At 38.8% G+C, this 23928-nt stretch overlaps 1 protein-coding gene and 1 long non-coding RNA gene across 2 annotated transcripts; one reads left to right on the top strand and one right to left on the bottom strand.

The window, feature by feature from the left end:
- Positions 1 to 747: 747 nt before the first annotated feature.
- tbx21 (T-box transcription factor 21) lies at positions 748 to 23412 on the top strand. The gene is made up of 7 exons (XM_075457472.1): positions 748 to 1072; positions 1187 to 1753; positions 12378 to 12532; positions 15872 to 15993; positions 16382 to 16540; positions 17069 to 17130; positions 17464 to 23412. The coding sequence occupies exons 2-7, from the start codon at positions 1206 to 1208 to the stop codon at positions 18278 to 18280; spliced, it is 1863 nt and encodes a 620-aa protein (XP_075313587.1). The 5' UTR covers positions 748 to 1072; positions 1187 to 1205; the 3' UTR covers positions 18281 to 23412.
- On the bottom strand, positions 13080 to 17055 carry LOC142373984 (uncharacterized). Its single transcript, XR_012768615.1, has 4 exons — positions 16777 to 17055; positions 16376 to 16520; positions 15068 to 15152; positions 13080 to 13516 (listed from the first exon to the last, which is right to left on the bottom strand). It is a non-coding gene; the product is annotated as an uncharacterized LOC142373984 (long non-coding RNA).
- Positions 23413 to 23928: the final 516 nt, after the last annotated feature.

Raw genomic sequence — 23928 nt, 5'->3', positions numbered from 1 at the left:
CTTTTTTTTTTGAGTTGCATCATGAGTCAAACGGAAATTGAAAACAAAATCGGGTTTATTATTCCGTCAACTGGTTTATGGTGAGGAAAAACTGAAAAGATGAATAATCCTACCACAAAGAGTGGGCGATGCTTTTTTGTATTTACACTGAAACGGATTAGGTCAAATTACAATAAATCGCAGTTTGTTAAAAGATATTTAAGTAAGAATGAATTTACCATTCAGGATAAAAAAAAATGAGAGAAGTCATAAAAAAGCAGCTTTTGTCATGATTCAAATCCAGATAAACGGATATATGACAGGGACACAAATGAGGAATATTTCATTTCATCATAGTTGGTGAATCTATAGGACAAATATTATATAAATTGCTGGTCACATGGCTAAATTACTGGCCTGATCAGGAAAATCAGAACAAAATCTAACGTTTAGCCCGTCTGAATTCAACAACTGCATTTAGATATTCAGAAACAAAAAAAGCCAAAACATTAAACCCTGATATGTGCAGATTTTAAACATTAAACGCAGAAATGATCCAGAAACTTTGTGGTTGCGGAAAACGAGCGGATGGTTTTCTGTAATAGCAGATATCCTCTGGTGTTATTCATATACACACCTGCGGTGTCTATAGTTTGAGTAGATCCCTGACAGATAGAGCAGTTACTGTCCAGAAGTTACAGGTCAGCGTGTGCGTGCGTGATATAGTGTTGAGGGGACGACACTTTCATATCTGGAGCCTATCACGTCCCCCGCTGCATCAGACACACCTCCAAAATATGACCACTTACTATATGTATATCACCGGCTAGAAAGTCGCGCATGTGTTTGAGTCACTGGTTGTGTCTCCACACGTCAAATAAAAGGCAAGACAGTCATTCACTCTGGTAGTAAAAAAGAAAAAAAAAACAAGAAAGAAAAAAAAAGAAAAAGAGAAAGAAAGAAAGAAAGAAAAGAAAAAACTTTGGGGAAACTGCTTAAACAGAGCGTGAGAGGGATGTTTTCATGTGTTAGCCTGAGCGACGGAGACACCGAGTTCAACATTCACAGCATGTCAGTGCGCTTTGAGTAATAGGTGAGGATAGCAGTCAGGTCTGTGTTTTGTGATTCCTCTTTTTTTTCTCTCCTTTAATTGTACATGTTATTGTTCAAGTGGACGCCTGGGCTAAACTTATGACATTTGACACAGTCCGGGAGCGAGGCTGCAAATGGGCGGCATAGGTGGCAACCTCTACCTCAGCATGTTGAATGGGACTGAAGCGCAAACTTTTGGAAAGAACGCTGACAACATCAGCAGTCACCTCCACCGCGGCGGCAAGGATCTAACCGAGTTCAAAATGGGGGTTCAGGACGCGAGGTTTTACTATCCGGACTCTATTCAAAGCGGGCAGGACGCCCTGGCGCTGCCGTTCCACTCGGAGCAAGCGATGGGAGGGTACGCAGCGCAGCCGGGCAGGTTTTACGCACAGACCCTCAGCAGCTGTCCCTACGGCGGCGTGCGGTCTCCTCCAAGAAGCGGGGTTGGACAGGGTTACATCTCCACGGTAGGAGACGGGTTTCCCACGGGAGGTAAAGATGTGTACTCTACTCCGGAAAACAACCCAGCGAGCTTTCAGCACAGTTACCAGCGGCCGCCTCTCTACCCTTTACCTGGGCTACAGGTGTGCGGGAAGACTCAGGCTTTGCTCAATAACTATCCGCTATGGGCCAAGTTCCACAAGTTCCAAACTGAGATGATAATCACCAAACAGGGGAGGTAAGTCTCACAGCAAAATTCTGCAAATTATCTTATTTTCACACTAACAAAACAAAAGCCATTGGAGAGAAAAGGAGTGGAAGAAATTGCAAATATCGCACCGCTCTCCTTTAGGCTTGCACTTACTTTCTAATTTACTCACTCAGCCGTCTGACATTTAAAACGAGCAGCTACCTCTTCACCACAACACCTCACATTGCACTTTAATTTTCTTTTTCTGAGATTTTTGCTTTGTGGTGAGTGGTCCCAGTAAACTCATCTTGGGGCTTATCTGTAGTCTGCAGACATCACCACATCAGCGCAGGGGACGGAGGTGTTGGTGGCTATTGGGATTTTTATTTGACAGAATAACTAGACTGGCCTCAGAATCTCACAATTCAGATCAATCACTGCTGTTTTTTGAGTCTACTTAAAGCCCGTTAAAGCACGACAATTAAAAAAATTAAACTCAGCTAAAAGTTGCGCAGCGTAAACAGACTTTTTTTTAGAAGTGTCTCAAAAGTAGCAGAAATGTCTTTCTTAAATCTGTTTTTATTAGTCTTTTTAACAGAAGAAAATGCAGGTTAGGACAACAGTCACTCAGAAGCAGGAGAAATTGTCAAAATGAGCCGATATCAGCTGCAGCCTCAGTTACTGTTTGACCTCTCGTGTCACCGTGGTGCCTTCCCCTCTCCAGCAGCCGCCAAGCGCAACGAGGGACTTTTTACCATCTCTGCAAGAAAATATCTTATTAGAATTATTAGTTTTTCCTACTAATTACTTTCCCTCTATTACGTCCCCTGTGATCGTAACATTAAGAGTTTTCAAATGAAATGGGGAGGCACCTTGGCAGTTCATACTGAGAGGACGGCATCCAGAGGAAGACAGAAACTGATAATGAAACCTCAACGCGATAACTTTAGTGGGCAGCTCTAAAGTCGATAAGCCATGCCGAAATTGTGATTTAAAAAAAAAAATGTAAGAGAAGAAAGGAAAAGACGTGTCACTGAAGCAGGTCTGACCCCCAAAGCAGAGCAGGGAGCTTCCGACCTGAGAAGGAGAGAGACGGCGGCGCTGCCGGGCTCCTCTGATAGGTCACCGAGCATTAGGATGCAGTCACGTCGATGAGGATTAATTCACTAATATGCGACACTTGTGTTTGACAGAAGGTTTCAGGCCATAGGTTTCTCATGGCTCGGATCTGTGCACCAAAACCAATTGCGTTGTCACATAATAGGATGGTGATATTTCCAGTGACTTCACACGGCGTTTCTGCTGAAAACCTGAATTTATTATTAAGATGAGTGGAGCCAAAAATACTATTTAAATTATTTAGAAAAATGCTGCTTTGGTGCATTTTTTTTTTTTTTTTTTTTTTTGTCGAGCTTCCAGGCAAGGTGAATAAGGAGAGTTAAGAGTTTCAAGCGAGAATTTCAGCCCCAAGTTGCATTCTTGCAAAATGCTCCCCTTTGGCCTGCATGGTGTCTATACTTTCTGCTTGACTGCTGTAAGAACTGGAGCAAAGTGCAAACCCTTCTTTTGAAGTCAGACATGCTTCTTCATTGTAGCTGCTTGAGATTTATCCATCAAATGTAAACAAAAATAATTAAAAATTCTGTTTATTTGCTTGATTCTTCTCATGCTGGCCATTTATATAATCGCCTTCAGTGCATTATTACAAACTTAAGGGTTTGTGTATGTTTTCAAGGAAAATAATTACTTCTAGTTGGTATTTTCTTGTTGTTTTCTCGGTATTTTTTATCTAGTATTTGTGTGCGTGTGTATGCACGCTTTCAGTCATTTGACATTAACCAGCCTTGACAGTTTTCATCTCCAGAAACTCTCACTCTGCTCAGTAGCTTTTCATCTATGAGGTCATGTAATTAAAACTGTTGTTACTTTAAAGCAGCTAATTTCAGTGGCCCTCGAAGCAAAGATGAAAAGAGTCTGATGAAAACATTTTTGAGACTTCTCAAAAGAAAAAATGACCCAAAATAACAATGTCATTGAACCGGGGCGCAGAGGTGTTATCCTTCCACATGTGACAAAAAGCTAATTTTCACGTTGTGCAAAAAGAAAAACCACAGACCTCATATTACGAAAAACTCCTGATGATGACAGTGTTCTTTGTCTTTTATCTCGAACCCCTGTCTCTCATGTTGAAAGAGGTGCAGCACATTAAGTGATGGAGATGATAAAAAAAACTAAAAAAGCAGGAGTTTTTAAAGAAACAAAATAATTCTAAAAGATTTTGACCAAGTTGAGCAGAGAACCAGTAAAAACAAAAAAGTGTTTTTTCAATATCAGAAGCAATAGCCTCCCTAAATTTTTAACTTGGATTCAGGCTCCTACAGTAATTTTGCTGTGATTTTAGAGAGGAGTCTGAGTGTGTGCAATGTTAATCAAAACACAGGCATCTATAGGAGAAAGGGTGAAAGAAATGTGGAGAGAAGGGTCCAACACCACTGAGGCTTTAGATGGTCATGCTGGGGAGGTGCGGCACCTTTGAAGCTCAGGAAGTAAAAGACTAGATTCTCTTTTTTTCTGCCTGCTTCAGCCTCAACGAGACGCTGGGTGTACAGCCTGACATCTCTCAGAAGTTTTTCTCATGTACCACACCTGGGCTTTGAAATCTTGACACATTTTCATGACCTGTGGCAAAGTGGGACGAATTCCTCTACACCTCTCGTGAGCTAAATTCAGATCACCTCACAAGTTGTTGCCATTTCAGACTCTCCGCCGCCTGCCTGTTTTTGACGGTGGCAGAGTTCACGAAGGCTGCACACAGCGGGGGTGTCGAGGTCGATAGAAGCAGAGCATCACTCAGAGGCTCTTGCTCAAAACTTTAAACAAATTCAATCAAGAAAAGCAAAATGAGGGACATTTTGGTTCTAATAATGGGAATTTTTTAGATGTTTTATAACAAAAAAAAAAAAGAGAAGTGACTGAAGGTGAAAAAAGAAAGTGAATCTTTTTTCCTCTTTCATTTATTTGGCCAGCATGCTGATCCCACACCTGGGGTGTTTTTTTAGTTTAGACATGAGTCAACAAAAGAAAACCATTCCCTGCAGCGGTTTCCAAGAAGCACGTACATTCAGGGGTACTTTTTTCAGGGGTGTTTCAAGTGTAAAACCACATTTCGAAATGTTGGAATGAGATGTGCCTGTAACTACATCATCAAATTAAACACTTTAGAAGCTTTAAGACTATTGATAACTCGTAAATTGTGCAAAGTTTTGGTTGACTGGACTGTGCATGCTCTAGGAAGGAAAGGGGACTGACTAAGATCCTCCCATTCAAACAGCTTTTAGGGAAATAATGTTAAACTTCACACACAGAGGAATCATGCTCATCTGCTCTCTCTGCTCCACTGACTCCAAACATGCATCAGTTTGATGTTGTGTAGTTTTTCAAAGAGGAAATAATCCGTTGGTTTATTTCGTTCCAAGAATAGCAGGTACTTACTACAAGATACTTGAATGAGTAGCTGAGGAGCAGGTTCTAAGCCAGCGTTAACGTGCTGGAATATCAACAGAAAGGCTTTTTTTCTGTCTGACAAATATTCAAATGATTAAATAAATTATGAAAAATCTATCTTTATAAACCAAAGTATGTGCAGTAAGTCGTATTTTGGAAATTATCACTTCGCAATATTAAATAAATAAGCATGTGTGCGTTGTTTTGTCTTGTGTCATGCCAGGCAAATGGCATTTTTATTAATTTATTCTCTTGTTGCCTGAAAGCAGAAGCGGAACTATTTCAAGGTTTTGGGAGTATGACCTGTCATTTCCTGTTCAGCTGTCTACGGGTGTCTATGCAGCTTTTCGCAGAAACATCTAGTGCCAATATCTTCAGATAGCTAAACAAGTACTTCCTCTAATCGCACTAATAACCTCTTCAAATAAATGGATGTTGAAGACTGCTGCATTTGAGCCGCAGTCCTATTAATACTGGCCTCAAAATGATCATTTATCACAGGTTTAAAAAAAAAAAGGTTAAGATGGAGAACTGAAAAAAGGAGGTGATACAATATTGTTGTAAAGCCAATTAAGACAAAACAGAAGCTGCTTAGCTGCTTCCTACAAACCTGTTTTTACTCATTCATGACAGCAATAAACTGATCCCACTGATAAGTATGTTCTGTGCATCTAAAACTTCTGAATTTTGTGCAAAAACTTTAGCAAAAACTACTATTAAGACTATTATTTCAGTTCAATCCGTCATACACCACCCAGCAAACATATAATAATCCGTAGTTAAAAGATAGTCCCCAAGAGCTGCACTCCAGTTTTAGTAACATTTGCTTAAAAACTACAGTGTCCAGCTATTTCAGCCAGATTTCACCTTCAACACTGTACATACTGCTGTCAGGACCTCTCGACATCAAACTTGCTGTGTTTCCATACAGCTGTCAAACCACATTTTTTTTTTTATGTAGGCTTATAGAATGTGCATATTAGCATTTTATCAGCTGGTGTGGAGTGAAGGAATTAAAAAAAGCAACAAGCTCTCTGACCAAAAAACAACCGAATAGGTCATTTGATTATCCCCTAAATACAACCCACAGGGCTTTCCACTTAACAACCGACCCTTTGGGCAGCAGGTGGGAAATATGAGCATGAATATGACTCGTATCTGATGCATTTCCACATCGGAGCAATTATTCTGAAGCATTTCCTATAATAAGCAGAAGCCCTCTTAAGGAGGACGTCCACGGTACACTTTTAACTGCGGGACGTGAGTTCATCGTCCAGATAAGACATCTGTTTCATCAGATCTGGGTTACAATCAGTCAATAATGCAAAAAGCCCCTCACTTGAACACCTTTGTCACTTCCTTGTTGGGTTTAGGAAACTCAGCTAGGGTTATAACACATCATGGTTAAAGAATACATTCTTTTACAATGCCACCGTCACCATTCTGGCATCACCTCACATGCAGCTGCCCTTACATCCACTAGAGGTTGTGCATTTTTTAATGTAATTATAGATTGTTATGAGACAGGCTTAATCCTTGTTGTAAGATTTCCTCACAATGTAAAAAACTACAGAATAACAGCAGCCTAATAATATACCACATTTTGATGCCCTTTAAAACCCAAACCTTTTCACCTCTGAAGTGCTTTGCAATAAATCTGTGTGGATTCTCAGTTATCCTGGTCATAGCATACCGAAGTGTTAAATGAAGGCATCTGGACTCGCTCGACTGTCTTGAAGACGTTTCACCTCTCATCTGAGATAAGTCAATACAGAAGCGAGTGTCTGCGTGTTAAAAGAGTGCTTGTGTCCAGCAGCAGCTGTAGACTGGCATGTTTTCGTCACAGATGATCAAGTGCACGCACGGTGACAAAAACTGGACCTGAGCTCCTGTCTGGATGAATCAGTGGGTGCACTCATGTAGAAAAGTCCTCTCCCTGGTGAATAACCGGTTTCTCTCCTCCTCTCAAGCTTCTGCCTTCCATCCCCAGGACAAACCCTCCACCCCTCCCACCCTCTGCTCTTTCCTTTTTCCTCTCTATAACCTCCACTTCCCCCCTCCCGTGTCCTCTGTCTAACCAAAGCCCTTCCTCTCCCTCCAACATCCACGCAGTATATTTTGATTTTCAAATGTCACTGTCTCTGTATTACTGGCTGCTCCACACACGCTTCTGTCTATTTTATTTTGTCTGAAAAACAACTACAGTTATGAGTCTTCATGCGCACACACACACACCTGGAGCAGACTGAGGGAGTACCAGACATTGGTTGCTCCTGTCAAATGTTCATAAGTCAGAGTGGCATGCTGGCAGGTTGGTTAGGGAGTCTGTCTTGTTGCTGCACAGCTGCAGGTTTGATTCCTGCTGGTGTTAAAGCAAAGTCTACATATTAACATATCAAACTGCTCCAAAACATTTCCTGAAATGCCACAGACAGAGTTATTTTCCTTGTTCTTGTAACTGCCGTGTATAGATAAAATCGTGCGTGCGACACTGTAGTCAGAAAGCAGTGTAGAAACTGTACCCTTTACAACCACAGCACCACCACCGAAAATAGCTGCATGCTAACGTGTTGAGTGTTTTTCGGCTTTTCTGAGCGACTCTGTACACCAAACCTAAGAACCACCTCCACATGCAAATACCCCCTCTCTGTTGTGTTTTCTATGGTTTCCCCCTATCTGGAGTTCCGATTTCCTATAAAAGGCTTCAGTATAAGTGAATCGACAATATAAGTGGAGCAAAAATTAGTAGCTAATTCATCTACTTTCTGTATTACATTTGCACTGCGTTGGTGAGTTGATCCATTCGTATGAGTTTCTGTTTTCACTTGTATTAAACACTGCAGTGGAAGAAGAGCCCGTTCACCTGTTCTTTGCAAGCCACTAAAGAGCTGCTGCCAGGATTGTGTTTCACAGAGGACTATGATTGATTATTAAACTGGACTCGCCATGTAGCCAGAAAGACCCTACTGGGACCCTTCAGTGTTGGGTTTTCGTCTTATGTTGAATGGCAGAAGATGGTAAGAGCCATCATTCTAAGACATGCAGCAGAGTACATTTAACCATGCAAATGCCTCTTCAAATAGATTCTTGGAAAAGTTTGAGTTGTGAGACTTTTCGATATGGAAAAGAGATTTAAATGCGCTAAAGTTAAAGGAAAGTTGATAGTCAGAGAGCAATGTGGTCACAGCGCTGTCATACAATTATATTTCTTATAGGTATGCAATGTACTGTTGTGGCAAACCCTGTTGGGGTCACAGTAAGGATTAGATTTCACAGCTTATATTGCGTACCCATGGGAAAATGTGCATTTCCTCTAAAACAAAATAATAGCTTGAGTTTTATGACACAGCAGGCTGCTGCAGGTTGTGGCCACAGCTAGTCTGCTTGCCCTCAACTGTGGTTGCTCAGATATAAGTCTGCACTTGTTGGAAATACAACAAGAGGAACTGCTAAACTAGTTCTCACAGCCAGTGGCTGTGTCGTTTTGTAGGTCAACCATAAGTATAAGGAGAAATAAATACATAACTTAAATCAACTTAAAGTCATTCAATCTTTCTTCTTTTTAGCTTCTGTTGAGAATTTCCCTAAAATTGCTTGTGTATTTATGAAACAGTTATGGTTAGGTCTAGAGTACATTCCTGTTACAACTGGATTCTAGTATCATGGCACAATGTTTACTCATCACATGCAGTTACTTTCAAGACATCTTACATGTTTCTTTGAAAATAATTATTTGATTTAACTACCTGCATAAATAAACGCCTCAAAAGGCGCATTTTAGGGAGGAGAACAGTCTCGATCAGTCACCGCTTCTGGTACAATCGCTGATTGCTATCTTTTTAACGATTGAACAGCCTGTTTTTTACAATAAAGCAGTAATCCACTTCAGTGAAGATCTTATCTATTTGTTCCACCCACGCCAAAGTTGTACAGAAGAAACAAAAGGATGTTTATGAAAGAGCCATTTGGTGTGCGAGTACACTCTTTGCCCTCTTACAATGACTAATCTAAGCCAGCACTTTTAAGAGTTATCACATCTATACATCTACTCTTAATTCACGCTTAATATTATAAGCAAATCATTTGTTGACAAACCTCCCTTTAAGTCCGACCTGCTTTTATTCAAAGTATTATTGTACACCTATTGTACTCCAGGCAGCACGTGTAGTCAGAAACAGCTCATTCACTCCTCACACTGAACACACCATAAGAGTTAGCATCACTGGATACACATCTACACGCCTCTGGAGCTGTTAGTTAGTGTAAAACAGTTGTACCAAAGGTCAAAATGTTGCCCTAATTTATTCACACAACCTCTGCACTCTTATGACCTCATATAGACCCGGACTGCATCATAGATTGTAGTGCAAGCACACAGCATAAGATTACATTGATGGATCTTTTAGAAAGTGTGCCCTGTTTGGACTGAACTTAATAGCTTGATATGTTGGGGATTACACTTATTCAGCTGCTTCTCAAGAGCAGAACATGTTAGTTGCGTCTGTGCTTGACTGTTACGTCAATGATGAATGTCATTTTTAAAACGAGCACTTTTACAACAAATACGTACACGTACGTAATAGTTCCACCAAGTTGCTGTACAACCAAAAGTTAGCTAGTTAGCTTAGCCTAGCACTAAACACTGAAGCAGCTAGCTTCTTGTGAAGCTACAATGTACTTTGTTTGCATGGCTGTATGCATGGCAGTATCAGTCTATTGGTTTGTTCCATTTAAGCTGGCAAGTCAGAATTTCCAAGCTTGTATAGGTACGTTTCACCTGGGACGCTCCCCAAGATCAGATTTTTTACTAGGCAATTAGGAAGAACCTTTCCAAGCTCTTCTTCTAAATCCAATATGGCTCCCTAGTGCAAGTGAAAAACGCTAAATTGTTTTATTGTTTATCAGAACATCTGTCTTGTTTTTCGTCTCATTTAAGTGTCCCACAAAGTGTCTTTATCTGTAATCATATTGCCAAATTGTTTATCAGCACAAAATGCACTGTAATACATTATCAGCTGGTGACGCCTACAGTAATGAACTGCAAACCCCAGTGGTTTTCATCTTAACTAGAGCAAATTAATTTTAACTCTACAAACAAATAGACTTTTTTCACTGAAATATGTCAATATATATATCTAGTATATATTTAATGGATTAAAAAATAAAAGTAGATATATTTATTGCACTCAGAGGATTAATCCTTAAGATTTTGGTGATCAGTTGATTGACATTTCTTCTTGTGCCACATAATCAAAATTTGTTGTTTCCAAATTTGTGTGCAAAAACTAATTTTAGTCTAATCAGCCTAAGTGTTATGATGTGGTTTGTGCTGACTAACATACCTGCTCAGTATTTACCTCAATATACAGTACTTTGCTTATTTCCAGACCCTGTTTTCGGCATTATTTTTAAACTCCGCAAACTAACTGCTGGCTTTGGTTTCATAGTGATGTTCAGTCTAAAATATGTAATAAGATTATGCATTTCTGTGCAATCTTGGTGATGAACTTTGAAAGCAGGGTGATGAATATATGAATCACAACAGACTGATTCATGTGTTGATATTTAGTGTTGTTTTTCGCCCTATAACGTTAAATGTTAATTACTCAGTAGGAATCATTCTTATGACAGACATTCATTACGTATGTTTAGTTTAAATGTGCATGTCAGCAGAGTGTGTTTGTAGTTTTGTGTGTCATTTCTCATTCAGTGTAACCCAGCTTCCCCCGTTCCTTCCCTGGCCGTGAACTCGGGGACACCCTGACCTCCCCGTTACCTCGTCTCACTGAAGCCCTCGGTGGTCAAAATGAGTTCAACATGTAAAGCCTCAGCAATCAAGAGCATCTTCTGGGGCATCTTTTATTAACAGCAGCATTAAATATTCACCTACAGTGTCAGCCTTCCCCCTCCACCTCTCGTACGTTCACTCCTACTCCGAGTCTGTAGATGGTGAAGAAACAGAAAGAGTCTTGTAGTCCTGAGCTCCAAATGGGAATCACCTCCCTGCCTTAAAGAGCACTTACAATTCTGTCATTCACAAAAACAAATATTATTTTACTCGTGTAACGGACGGCTTTATGGTTATTATTTGATATTGTCTCCACAGGGTGGCTGCAGTTGCCGAGAAGTCTGTTTTCTGCTTCGTTTTTATTGTTTTATTTTAGCAAAATTGCCTTGTAAGGCAAACCCAGGACACGAGCCAACATCAGTTAGGATCACAAACCATATGGAGGCATGTTTTCAGTTCATTTTATCTTCATTGATATAAATAAACACCTGCATAAAGGAAGGAAAAGCCCACGGGTTCTTGTTTTACACGGTAATGTACAAGTTAGGGCAAACTGTGAAAACAATAATTATGTCATTGACTGCTACAACTACGCATTTTCCCTTCAGATATAAAAAGAGTTATCTATCTATCTATCTTGAATTGAGTGACGTAACGGAAACTTAAACTGATATTGATTTCAAGTTAATTTAACAAAAGTAATGAATCTTTTATTTTAAATCTTATGACTTAAACTACACTAAAGTTAAACCTAAAATTAGGCTCCTAAAAAGAAAGGAGACATATATATATACACAAAACTAACTTTCTGTAGACATGTTGAATTAAGTTGTGCTTGTTTCTACTCAAGGTAGTGAATATAATGCATAATATAATGAGGCTTTGAGTGGTTTTAGTCACTACTTCCGTTCAGATTGTTTCACAGAGGCACTGGCTGCAGCTTCAGATGTGAAAGTTTGAACGGAAAAAAAAATGCATTTGGATTGGAAAACATCTTGCAGCATTTGTTAAACAGGTTGATTCAAATATAGGTGTAATTATCTTGGTTGTGAAGCTTAGTTAACTCAACAGGTTTTACATGTTCAACACTACAACTGCAGCTATAAACCATCAGTTTTTAGCCAGCGATACTTCCAGTTTCCAGTCTAACCAGCTTGAAATTCTTCAACGTTTGCCGATATAAAGCTGTAAAATTTGTTCTTGCTTTATGCTTCAACCAATATCAAATGGACAAGACATGTGGTCCTTATCTAACTATTACATTCCTTTATGAACACAAAAAGCTTTTCACTAACATTCAAATCCACTTACAGTAAATGTGTAAATTTAGCTAAATGATGTCATAGATAAACGTGTGTTTTTTTCCTTGTGTTTGGGCAGGAGGATGTTCCCCTTTCTGAGCTTCAACATCAGCGGTCTGGATCCGTCTGCCCACTATAACGTCTATGTGGACGTGGTTCTGGCCGATCAGCACCACTGGAGGTACCAGGGCGGCAAGTGGGTCCAGTGTGGGAAGGCAGAGGGCAACATGCCAGGTACATTTCTAACTATGATACAGTTCTGCTGTTTTCTTTATCAGATTTACTTTATCACAGATAAATACTTCACATTCATTGGTATAATATTTATCTAAAGAGTTCAAAGTGACCAAAGATTAAGAAACAGATGTGGGAACAGATGATGTTCTCATACACTACTTAATTATATAAATCTAATGCTACTTCATTCGTCTGCTCCACAACGTACCAGAGGAAAATTATTGGACTTTACATTTATTTGAAAGCTTAAGTAATAACCCTATGAATAAATGATGGTTTTTATAGTGGATAGAACTTCCCTGGTAAATAGATGCAGTTAGGCCCAACTTTAGCAGATGCAACATTAAAGCTATGCATGCATTAATGCAATATCACTTCAATCCAATGATATGATATGCTGGATGCTATACTAAAACAAGCTGTTCTGCATAATCTCTACTTTAACTTTTTGTCATTTTGGACTTTTACTTGTAACATTGAATTTGCTATTACAACATGCTTATTGAAAGTAGTTCTTTTTCATGCCTGATCCTTTAATTTTTATTCATTTCAAGTGATAATACATTGAGTGCAGTTTGCAATTCAATAAAGGCCAATTTTTTTAAAGTCAGCCTCCATTTTACAGCATTGCTCTGATTGCTTTTCAGAAACAAATTTTGATCTTCTGATCACATACTTGCGCATAGTAGTCATTGCTGAAAGACAGAAAAGCTACAAATAAACTAAATTCATAGTTGTTTATCAAAAAATGTGTGATGTGCAAAATCCCTGGCCAATCTGTGAGAAGGAGAAAGGTCTTCATCTCTGTTTGCATGACAAAAGATCTTGAGGAAGTGGTTTATTTAGCAATAGTTCGGTGCATCTACAGGCGTTCAGAAGGGGCAAATAAGTTCTGCATCATGATGCAGAAACCTCGAGGTTTTTGAGGATATTCTGGTATTGTTTTTGCCGTTCTTCAAGTCACCAGCATCACAGCACATTCTGCAAGGTGTGATAAAACAACACGGAAATCATACTTTGTGAAGTTTTGATGTAGAAAATATTCAATATAAGCATCTATAATGTTTAATCTGTCCTTAAAATTCATTAGCTTTATCAAACACCATTTCCAATGTGTAACATTCGCAATGATCTATTATTAGATTTAATTGGTTATTAACTATTAAAACTATACAACTGGATTTTGAATAAAAAAGCTTTGAAATAAGAATAATTAAATATTTTCATCTGAAATGAGCAGATTTTATCCTAAAATATTTTACACACACAACCTTTAAGCTTACGCTGGAAATATGATGCACATTTGTTATACTTTTTCACATATTCACATGAAAGTTTTTTTCTTGGTCTAGGTTACAAAAAGTCCATTACAACAGCAACCAAAAAATAAAAAACATGAAGTAAACAAAAGCTGGAAAAGAGCTGGAAATATACATATTATTTGCTTTTATACGTTATATATTCTATCTATTCTATCTCACAGTCATCTATAATACTGTCACAAGACAAAGTCTATTGTTTTATGTCCTGGAAAATAAATTTCTTTTTAAAAAAGTGTTAACCGGGCTTAAAGGTAAAGGAAGTCTCATGGAACTGGGGGGCGGGATAGTGCCTTTCAACCAACAAACCCTTGTTTATCTACTATGCAACCCAGTTTTTTTCACACTTTATTTCCCTTTTAAACCTCAGTTTTGTTTACTGCCTCTGTTAACTTCCACTTTCATTTCCTGTTAAGTTTAGACATTAAAACTACTTGGTGAAGCTTAGAGGAAAAACAATATATATATCTATATATATATAGATATATATATATATCTATATATATATATATATCTATATATATATATATATATATATATATATATATATATATATATATATATATATAGATAGATATATACATATAGATATATATATCTGTGTATCTTAATGTTGAAGACAGTAGACAATAACTCCCGTACACGATTGAACTTCCAAAAGACATTAATTTGCAATATCTTGGTACTAGACCTGCATGTAAAACTGGAGCTGGCTTCTGATGATGAAAATTGCTTCTCCTAATAACCAAAATGCACCAAAATGTAAAATAAACTTCTTTTTTGCACGTTTGACAGTGTGCAGTATTTTCTTAAGCTCCTGTTAGAAAGTAACAGTGTTGTTTCAGTGTCAACATGTTAAGAAAAATCGGCTTTTTCTTGTTTAATGGGTGACAAATTCCATCCCATCTACAAAAGGTTCCCGTATCAACCTCAAATATTCAGTCAACATATTTATCAAATTGTGAGTCTAACCTTATGTAAAAGAATTCTCACATTTGACCTGACTAATCCATTTAAAAACATATTTTTTTCAGGTGAAAATCACATTATCACATCAGTTCTTTAGCACCTGAAACGCTGACTAAGTTCCTCTTTGAAGAACTTCTCTAAAATCGATAAATATCTTGAAGTATAGAATAGTTGCCTCACTTTATTATCTCTAATTCTACTTCATACGCACTCTATTGTGTTGAGTGAGAACCTTTTTTCACACCTCGGATTTGGCTTCTACTTCTGCTTCCACGTCTCTTTCTCCATGTTCTCTCCTCCTTTAATTCATCACTTCTTCCTGTTCACACCTTAAAAAGAAAAAAGACAAATAGCATGCCATTCATGAATGCATTCTTGATAATGATGATAGACAAAACCACAATGATTTAAATGAGAAAATTTTACAGTAAAGTGTTGTCACACTTTTGTCAGGTGTTGTGGAAAGGTGCATGCTGATGTGCTACAGTTGTGGAAACTGTGGTGAAACAACTTCTCTCAATTAGATTTAATAGTGCACTTATGTGGTGTGCATATAAAGGGTTAGCAGGTCATTGTGGTAACGCTGTGAAAATTCTTGGCGCTGAGATTGTATCCTGCCATAAGACTACATTAAAATACCAAAGGAATGTTTATGAGGAAACAGTGTCCCCAGCTGCAGAAACCTGATGTTGGCTGCAGCTTTCCACCTTCATTCTTTTTCAACTCAATCAGCTTTCTTGCTTTTTTTCAGTGAAATCCTCAAGCACTTGACTTTTTCATGGTAAATTCTGTATATTATTGTGTGTGGTCACACCATAAAGCAGAAAATGTATTCCTACCGTATTGAATTCAAAAGAATAAAAAGTGTTAATTCACGGCACTGTTGATTATTAATAACATGTTTAAAAGAAAGACAATTTGCATGAGTCTAACGTAATATTTATCCTTTGATTAATACATCTCTTGGGTTTATGAAATATTCCAACCACTAAAAAGCATCCTAGATATGCTGTATGTGTGGCTGAGGATTTTTTTTGGTTGCTTTCAGGGAACAGGATGTACATGCACCCCGACTCTCCCAACACAGGAGCTCACTGGATGAGACAAGAAGTGTCGTTCAGCAAACTCAAGCTCACCAACAATAAGGGCAGCACCAACAATGTGGCGCAGGTACAGTTCTTTTGTCTGTTATATGCCTTTTGTCTTCCCTCTGATGCATCTGAGTCTGTATACGCGCCCATGTGAGCGTTTAGTGGCTGAAAGTGTTTCAGAAACAGAATTCAAGCCGTACTTTAAATCGTACAAAACCACAGCTTTTTAGTTATGGTCTGAAATTAATGCAAATTAACTGGTAATGCATGCAGTGATAAGTTCCTCCATCATATTCCAGACATATATGACAACATTAACAGCATTATAGCATGTTAGGTTGCTTTTAATATGCTTATCACCTGTCTGATATTCTAAAATTTTCTATCAAATAAAGGCAAAAATCATCAGAAATTGTCTTTGAAAGACACAGGATCATATTTTTATTATAAATTGTTCTCACCTCCAGATGATAGTCCTCCAGTCACTCCATAAGTACCAGCCTCGTCTTCACATTGTGGAAGTGAAGGAGGACGGCTCGGAGGATCCCTTCCTCTCATCCAAAGCTCAGACCTTCATCTTCCCAGAAACTCAGTTCATCGCAGTCACTGCTTATCAGAACGCCGACGTAAGTCACCACACTTTCAGAACTTTTCAAACAGATCTTAATCAGCAAGTTCTAATCTGTCACAATATTATTTATTTACCTACTTATTCACAGTAAGAGTTGTCATTGATGCAACAATTAGTGTCAGAACCATGTTTTACTAAATATAGGGCATCAAAAATGCACACACACACATTTACAACACACTGTTAGTGTCAGCATTAGTACATTGAAAGTTCAGCGAGGAGTCACCTCACCTCAGCTGACCAGTGTCACTCGTCCCCACTATGTGCCGTCTTCACTATGTCTCTAACAGCTGCTCTGATGCAGAGTATAAAAGTTTCACTGTACGAGATACAAAGGCCCGGTTCTGTAGGTGTGCTCACCCACTATTTCCAACATGAGAAGAAATACCACGTTGACCTCATTAATCTGTAGTCAGTGACCCCCTGTCTCACTAATCTCTTGTTTCTTCATGGTGGTTGCTAACTCCTTCTCTTTTTCCTTTGCACACATTCTCTCATTGCCCTCCTCCTATTCCCTACACAGATCACTCAGCTGAAAATAGACCATAACCCCTTCGCTAAAGGTTTCCGCGACAATTATGACACGTAAGTAATTTGGAAAATAGCTGTGTTTGTAAAGAGAAAACTACAGTTGAATCCCCTTCCTTTACACTGGATTGAGAACATTGTGTGAGCCTTGCATAAATAATTAGGCTGGATAACTGCTCGCATTTAAACACCCTGAGTGCTCATATCACCCTTTTAATATTAGAGCAGATGCAATTACTGCGATGCTGCTGAGCATGTTGCAGTGAAAGGGTGTGAGGGGCTGTGAGATGTTTGATAGTTGTTTGAGGTTTGGGCAGGAAATAACACCTTCTTTTTTTCCTCTTCTTCTCAAACTCTCTTCTCTTCCCCTCCTCCACCTCTTCTGTCTAGGCTCTATGCTCCTCCTGACTCTGATCGCCTCACCCCTTCCCCTCCTGAGAGCCAGCAGCTGCTGCCAGGGGGCTGCTACCCCCAAGGCTACCTCTCTGAACAGTACATGAGCCCCCTGCCCCAAAGTCGCTTCTATGGGCGGGACCCTATCGGTATGGCCCAGCAGCACAAAGACCCATCCTCCAGCTCGGGACCCCACAGCCGCTGGTACCTGCAACCTCAGCAGGGTGTGGCGCCCAATCGGATTGACTTCGCTTCTTCCTATGAGGGGGACTTCTCCGGAAACGGTTTCTACAAACCTTTCCCTTTGCAGACATCCGCTCACCATGCCCTCAGCTACTACCCCGACCATCCTTTTGCATCTACGAGCGTGTCTGTGTCAGGGGCCACCTCAGCAGGCTGGAGCACCAGTCGACCCACCCCTCAGTACCTCAGCCACCCCAATAAACCCAGCCCCAGTCTGGGCTGGTTTAGACCCATATCAACTTCTTCCTCTTCCTCCTCATCTTCTACATCACCTGGCAACGCCAGGCTGCATCCTCCCAGTCTTCTTGAGTCTCTGCAGCCTCCCCTGCTGCAGGACAAGCCCAAAAACACTGTGGGAGTGGTAGCAGAAGACCCCTGGCTCGAACCACCCTCTGTGAAATCAGCAGACTCAGCCGACTCAGGCCTATTTGAGGGTGGTGTGGCGGACAAGAAGAGGAGGGTGTCACCCTATACATCTAGCACCGAAAACTCCCCGCCACCACGCAGTGGAGAGATCTGTGAGAAAGACAGCAACAGCGATGCAGACTATTATGGCTATTACGCCCACTGAAGACCTCACACGTCCCATCAGGGTCTCCTAACATCTTCCCACACCACCCTCATGGACACATATGGTTCTATCCAGTCAGGTCATGATAAAGGGCTGGAACAGTCTGTTTTTTTTTGTTTTTTTTTCAAATAACAGAGGGGACAGCCTATTCTGAGGTCACGTCACCTGTCCACACCGAGACCATCCACTTTATAAAGTCCCGTCTCAAAAGTGTCAAACGATAACTTGAGGGACTTTCAGGCGTACTGTTGAAATGAACAGAAGCGGATGTGACTGGGACCCTGGCCTACGGTCACGTAAACACCACACAGACAAACAGAGGTGTGACCTGAGTCTTTGAAACATCTGGAGATTTAAAAGAAAAAAGAAAAAAAAAGATCTACATATCTGCTTGCTGACAGACGCCTGCAGGGATTGTCTGTTCTTTCTGCATCAAACACTCTCTCTGCCTCTTTTGCCATGTCTTGTCTGTGACTTCCTTCTCACCCTCAAACATTCACACATCTCCACGCTCACGTTCATTTCCCCTGATGATTCTGAGCAGAAATTGCATTTCAACATGCCGTCCGCTCTCCAATTAGGCCCAACAGATATGGCCCAACACATATAGGACAGCTCCCACTAGTGGCGAAAGTGGAGAATTGCAGGCTGTCAATGCAGAGGCCAGAGGTGTTTGAGTGATCCTAATGTCAGCGGGGTTTAACACGGTTTAACAAACCCAGGTTCTGAAGTAATGTTAAAGTACCTTAACCAAGTTGTGACAACCCATTGTGTATATCTGTGTGTGCATTGAGCAAACAAACAGTCACAGCAGCAAATCAGCATAACTGCAGGTAATCCAACACATCTCTCAGGGTTGAAGGAAAACTGATGGGAGGGACTTTTTACGCTCAATCTGAATTTAATCCGACATGTCGATATTAGCTCAACACATGAAGGCAGGTAACAAAGAAATGCTGGTTCATGTCACCAGTTCCTGATGATCCACGCCGAGGTCCAACCTCACCAGTCAGTGTTGAGAGGAGCTGTTAAAGTACACCGATAGTGTACAAATGATTTTCAAAGAATAATAAACAACCATTTTTTAACAAGTAATTGTTGTAATCTATTTTCAAGAAAAAAATATAATCATTTTCTGGTTGCTGGTTGTCACGTTGACTCTGTTGATTCAAAAGATAATAGGAGATAATAGTAATAATTAAATTAATCCTATGCAGGGATATTTTTAACACAAAATCCAGCTGATATGAATCTCGTGGTCCTCATCACATCATGATATGAATGTCTCTCATTGCTCTGCCACTGTAAACTGACTCGAGGTTGATATCCTCCTCTCATTGTTTAGTTTTGGTCTGATATTTACAGTTTCTGTTTCTGATGTGCATTCGGTCATATGTCGGGGATCCTTGCTTTTTTTCAAAATGTACTGTTCTTTAGGAGTGTAGCAGGAAACTGGTTATTGACAATAACAGCAATACTGAAGAAATAAAATATCCATATGGTGTGAATAATGAACATATCATAAAATCTTATCAATAATCACAATATTATTGATAGATTTTTGTACATTTTTTAACGCTATGAATAAAAACTTGCCCAAAAAAATTAGTCAAAATACTCAAAAAACAAAAGTGAATTTGTCTAATGGCAATAAATATGATTTAGGTTTTCTGTTGATGTAGCAATGACAGCTTCTGGCCATAATAATAGTTTACTACAACTGTCACATATGTTGTTGTACACCAGTTCAATATCCTTATGCTCTGGTTCTGGTTTCAACAGCACAACCAGGTCAAATAAATCCCACTGAAATGCTGTCAGTAAATTCAGACTTTCACCTCTATAAGGCGGTATTGTTTTGTCCCCAGCATTCTCCAACAGTTATTCCCGTGTTAGACAATTAGAGACAGTTGGAGATTGTTGAAATACAGCATACTGGTGTACATATTCAGACATTGAAAGAATTAAAAAAGGCTTTTTTTTTTATCTCCATGCTGCTGGACTGTCACAACATAAAAGGAGAATGAACATCAGATTCAGAAAATTGATACATTGATGGACGCAGCATTCCTCTTAACCTGATGTCAGATAGGTGTGTAGGAGGATGGAGTTTTCCAAACTGTTTGACAGTTAGCAGATCTCAGAAGGTAGTCTTTACATCTCAAAACTTTTGATGTGAAAAGCCTTCGTGTGATGCTTCAAAGCTGAGGGCTAGAATGTGGTGAAAGATATTTTTCTTTAAAGCAGCTTGTTTGCTGTTGGAGGTGATTTTTAAACCATCTGACACCTTGGTGAAAACATGTCACAAATATGTTTTAATGTTTTGGATGAGCGATTTAACAAAGTTGTACTTCCTTCAAGGCCAGCTGTTTTGACTTTGCAGCTGTTAACCACACAAGTAGAGCCCTTGATTAATAACAGCGTTGATGACAATGAACAAATGATTGTGGTCCTTCTTGTTTAAACAACAGAAACTGTATCATTATGTGACAGGAAAAAAAAAACATCGTAAAACTGATGAGACTTGTTAATCTAGTTTGCTCTATTGCTTGACATTTTCCTCAAACTGATGTCGTACAGTAGTAGCAGGGCACCAGTCCAGCAAATGAAAGTGGGTCGATGAGGGCGCCCACGTACACTTGTAGGTAAACAGATACGGCGCTGTCACCTGCCGACCACAATAAACAGGAAGGAAAGTGACCAGAGAGACAGTCTGCATTTCCCATCCGTGGTCTCTGGGCCTATCATGTGGTGACACTGGTTGACAGAGGTCCAGCTCCCAGCCTGGTGACAGAAACAAAGAGTGAGGCTACGGTCGGAGCTGATCAGAGATCTGCTCCTCATTCCTCTCCAGGTGTGCTAATGGCCTCAGACAACACTGGGGGCGACAGTCAGTGTCAAGCAGGACTACTTCAGTCTTTTCTGAGAGAGAGGTTCAATTACTTTTATGCAATTACTGTTATGCAATTGCACTCCGGAAATGCTAACAAACAAGCACCACCAATCGTCTATCCAGTTGTACAAAGCCAAAACTCAAAAACTGCATGTATTTGGTTAAAATGGAGTTAAGATATGAATCTTCCTTGATGTTTTGTGCTACGGTATTAACATTATGATGCTAAAAAACTAGTCGTTTTTGTTGCAAAAACAACACTTATGAAAACAAATGTGTTAAAAACCACATCAAAAACAGCTCAAATGTGACCTTGCCCCATAGGCTAAAGGCACAAATCCAAAAGGTTAGAAGAAAGATTTGGGCACATTAACAATACAAATAACACCCCATAATCAAACCATGAATAATGTTCAAAACCTGGTTGTTTTTAACCTTAATTCAGGTTATCTTTCATATTTTATGGCAACTATTACCAAAATCGAACAAGCATAACAAGTTAGTTAGCAGTTAGCAGTGAGCTAGTATTAGCTTAAGCTAATTGAGTCAATTTTTAATGTTTCTAATTTTTTAAGAAAGAAATATATATAAATGTACCACAACATCTTTGTGTGGAAATTTCATTGCTCAAACAATGCAGTCGCTAGATTTAATGGAGAAATACAGTATCACCGGATAAGCTAGTGTTGTTAAAAACTACATTAGCTTTTAGCAACACTAGCTTAGCTGAGTAGTGCAGAAGTGACTGCAGCCTGTTATAATATGAATACCTTTAGACTACCATTAAATCCTTATCTTATTTGTCCAAAAGAGCAAGAAAGACAAAAATGTATTTTGCAATTACTTTGTTTTCCTAATTTTTCAGCCTCAGAGAGCATAAAATCTAAATAATTTAATGATTTGTCACATTGTACGGCTACTAGTCTTAAAATTTTGAGCACCTTCCGTTAAACACTCAGCTTTTTGATTAACCGTTCTTGTTTTATGAATGGTAGATCATTGCATACGTCCAAGTATTCACTGTTCTGATTTTACCCTCATCAAACAACCAGTCCAATTTAAAAAATAAGATTACAATTTGTTAAATAGTTGGGCCTTAAAGTGCAAAATGTTATTTGTGCCTCTTCTAGTACAGATTAAACAAAGAAGACATTTTTAGTCTTACTGCAATGCTAAGATATATTTATTTAAGACTAGGCAAAGTTAGTCCTTTCAACAACCAGGGACCTTGAACCAGCATTTTTTTACCTTTTTTAATGTTTGGAAATTGAATCGACAGCAATAGTTTACTAAATTAATCAATTTAAAAAAAGATTGCTTTTTTTGTAGCCTCTGTTTTTGCTTTATGGTAATAAAAGAGATGTGTTTGACTCCTGACCACAGTATTGTTATATATTCCCTCCTTTTTTCCCTGATTTTCATTGTATCCACTTGAAATTAAAGACAATTCATTGTTCTGGAGTCCCATCAGTCTTCCCTTTAATGTTGATGCAAAAGAGAAAACTGTCCGACACCTCTGTCCTGTTTGCGAAGATTTCAAAAGATAAAATTAAATGATAATGAAATGCTGAAAGTAGAATAGATATAAAAAACTATGTATGTTACCTATGTTGCAAAAGATTTCTCCTGTTTAACCTTTATGTTGGCATTTGTCAGAGAAAGACTCTTAAAGTACCTTAATGTAGCTGTACAATGGCCAATTCATGTTTTAAGTGCAATTAATAGATAAGAAGTTAGTGTAGACTTAATAGTTACCCTGCAGAAACAACGAGAGCAAAGTTATATGTGAATTCTACCTGTGGACGATGTCAGTTATTTATTTTACGTGCTGTGTTTTATGTGGTACACTGGGTGACCTCATGTCAAACAGCAGCATGAAAATGCTTTCAGATACCTCAGGAAGGACCCCTGCTGGATATCTATGCTATTACAATCAACTCCAGTGAGTGAACTCTACGCCTGATGTTAATTCTCCTAAAACCTTCATTTTCAGTCTGTGTTTCCCTGAACACGCTTACCCTCTATGAGAAAATAAGACTGCATTTCCAGAGATTTTGCTGTATAATTTAAAAACAGAAGAGTGAAGAAGGGAGACCGCCTATCTCAAGCAGCAAGCATGTTGTTTTTTGTGTGATTCCTGTGCACTGTATATGTCAATTGAGCAGTAATTGTCATTTGACGCATTAAGAGGTTATAAAGTGTAATGAAGAAATAAACAAAAGGGGGGATTTCTGAAGGGGGGGAAACAGAAACTGTTATTTATTAAAGCTGGCATACGTGTATTCTTTTTTTAAATTCATGAAATTAAAGCTTCCACATGTTAAATCTCTGATGTGCTCCTTTATTTTAATGGAAGTAGAACTAAAGGCAGATTAAGAGAAACTTTGACGAAGCTTCTTGCTTGTTTGCAGATCAAAAAGAAGCCTTCAGCACCCACATGAACTATGGAAGTTTTTCTGTGCCATCGGTTTGAATATGAATTTCTAATATTGAATTTTTACAGCATCAAAATCAGACTGAATTTAAAAACCAACAGTGTAAAAAAAAATCAATTTCTAAAAAAAAAAAAATCAGTGTAAAATAATTCAACATTAAAAAAAAATTCAACTTAAAAAAATTCAGTGGAAAAAAATTTTACTTCAAAAAATTCAGTGGAAAAAAACCAGACTCAACATCTTCCACTGAATTTTTTGAAGTTGAATTTTTTTTAGATTTTTTTTTTTTAGATGTTGTATTATTTTACACTGATTTTTTC

Source organism: Odontesthes bonariensis, chromosome 23, assembly GCF_027942865.1.
Source record: "Odontesthes bonariensis isolate fOdoBon6 chromosome 23, fOdoBon6.hap1, whole genome shotgun sequence".
Classification (NCBI taxonomy): Eukaryota; Metazoa; Chordata; class Actinopteri; order Atheriniformes; family Atherinopsidae; genus Odontesthes; species Odontesthes bonariensis.
The sequence above is the reverse complement of the archived record's forward strand: the minus strand, read 5'-3'. Positions and strand labels throughout refer to the sequence as shown.

What these genes read in the sequence shown, in the direction of transcription:
- tbx21 (XM_075457472.1), top strand. Translation starts at nt 1,206, where the DNA reads ATGGGCGGCATAGGTGGCAACCTCTACCTCAGCATGTTGAATGGGACT. An exon ending in GGCAGAGGGCAACATGCCAG is followed by an intron (nt 12,533 to 15,871) that starts GTACATTTCTAA and finishes GGTTGCTTTCAG; the next exon opens with GGAACAGGATGTACATGCAC. An exon ending in TTCCGCGACAATTATGACAC is followed by an intron (nt 17,131 to 17,463) that starts GTAAGTAATTTG and finishes TCTTCTGTCTAG; the next exon opens with GCTCTATGCTCCTCCTGACT.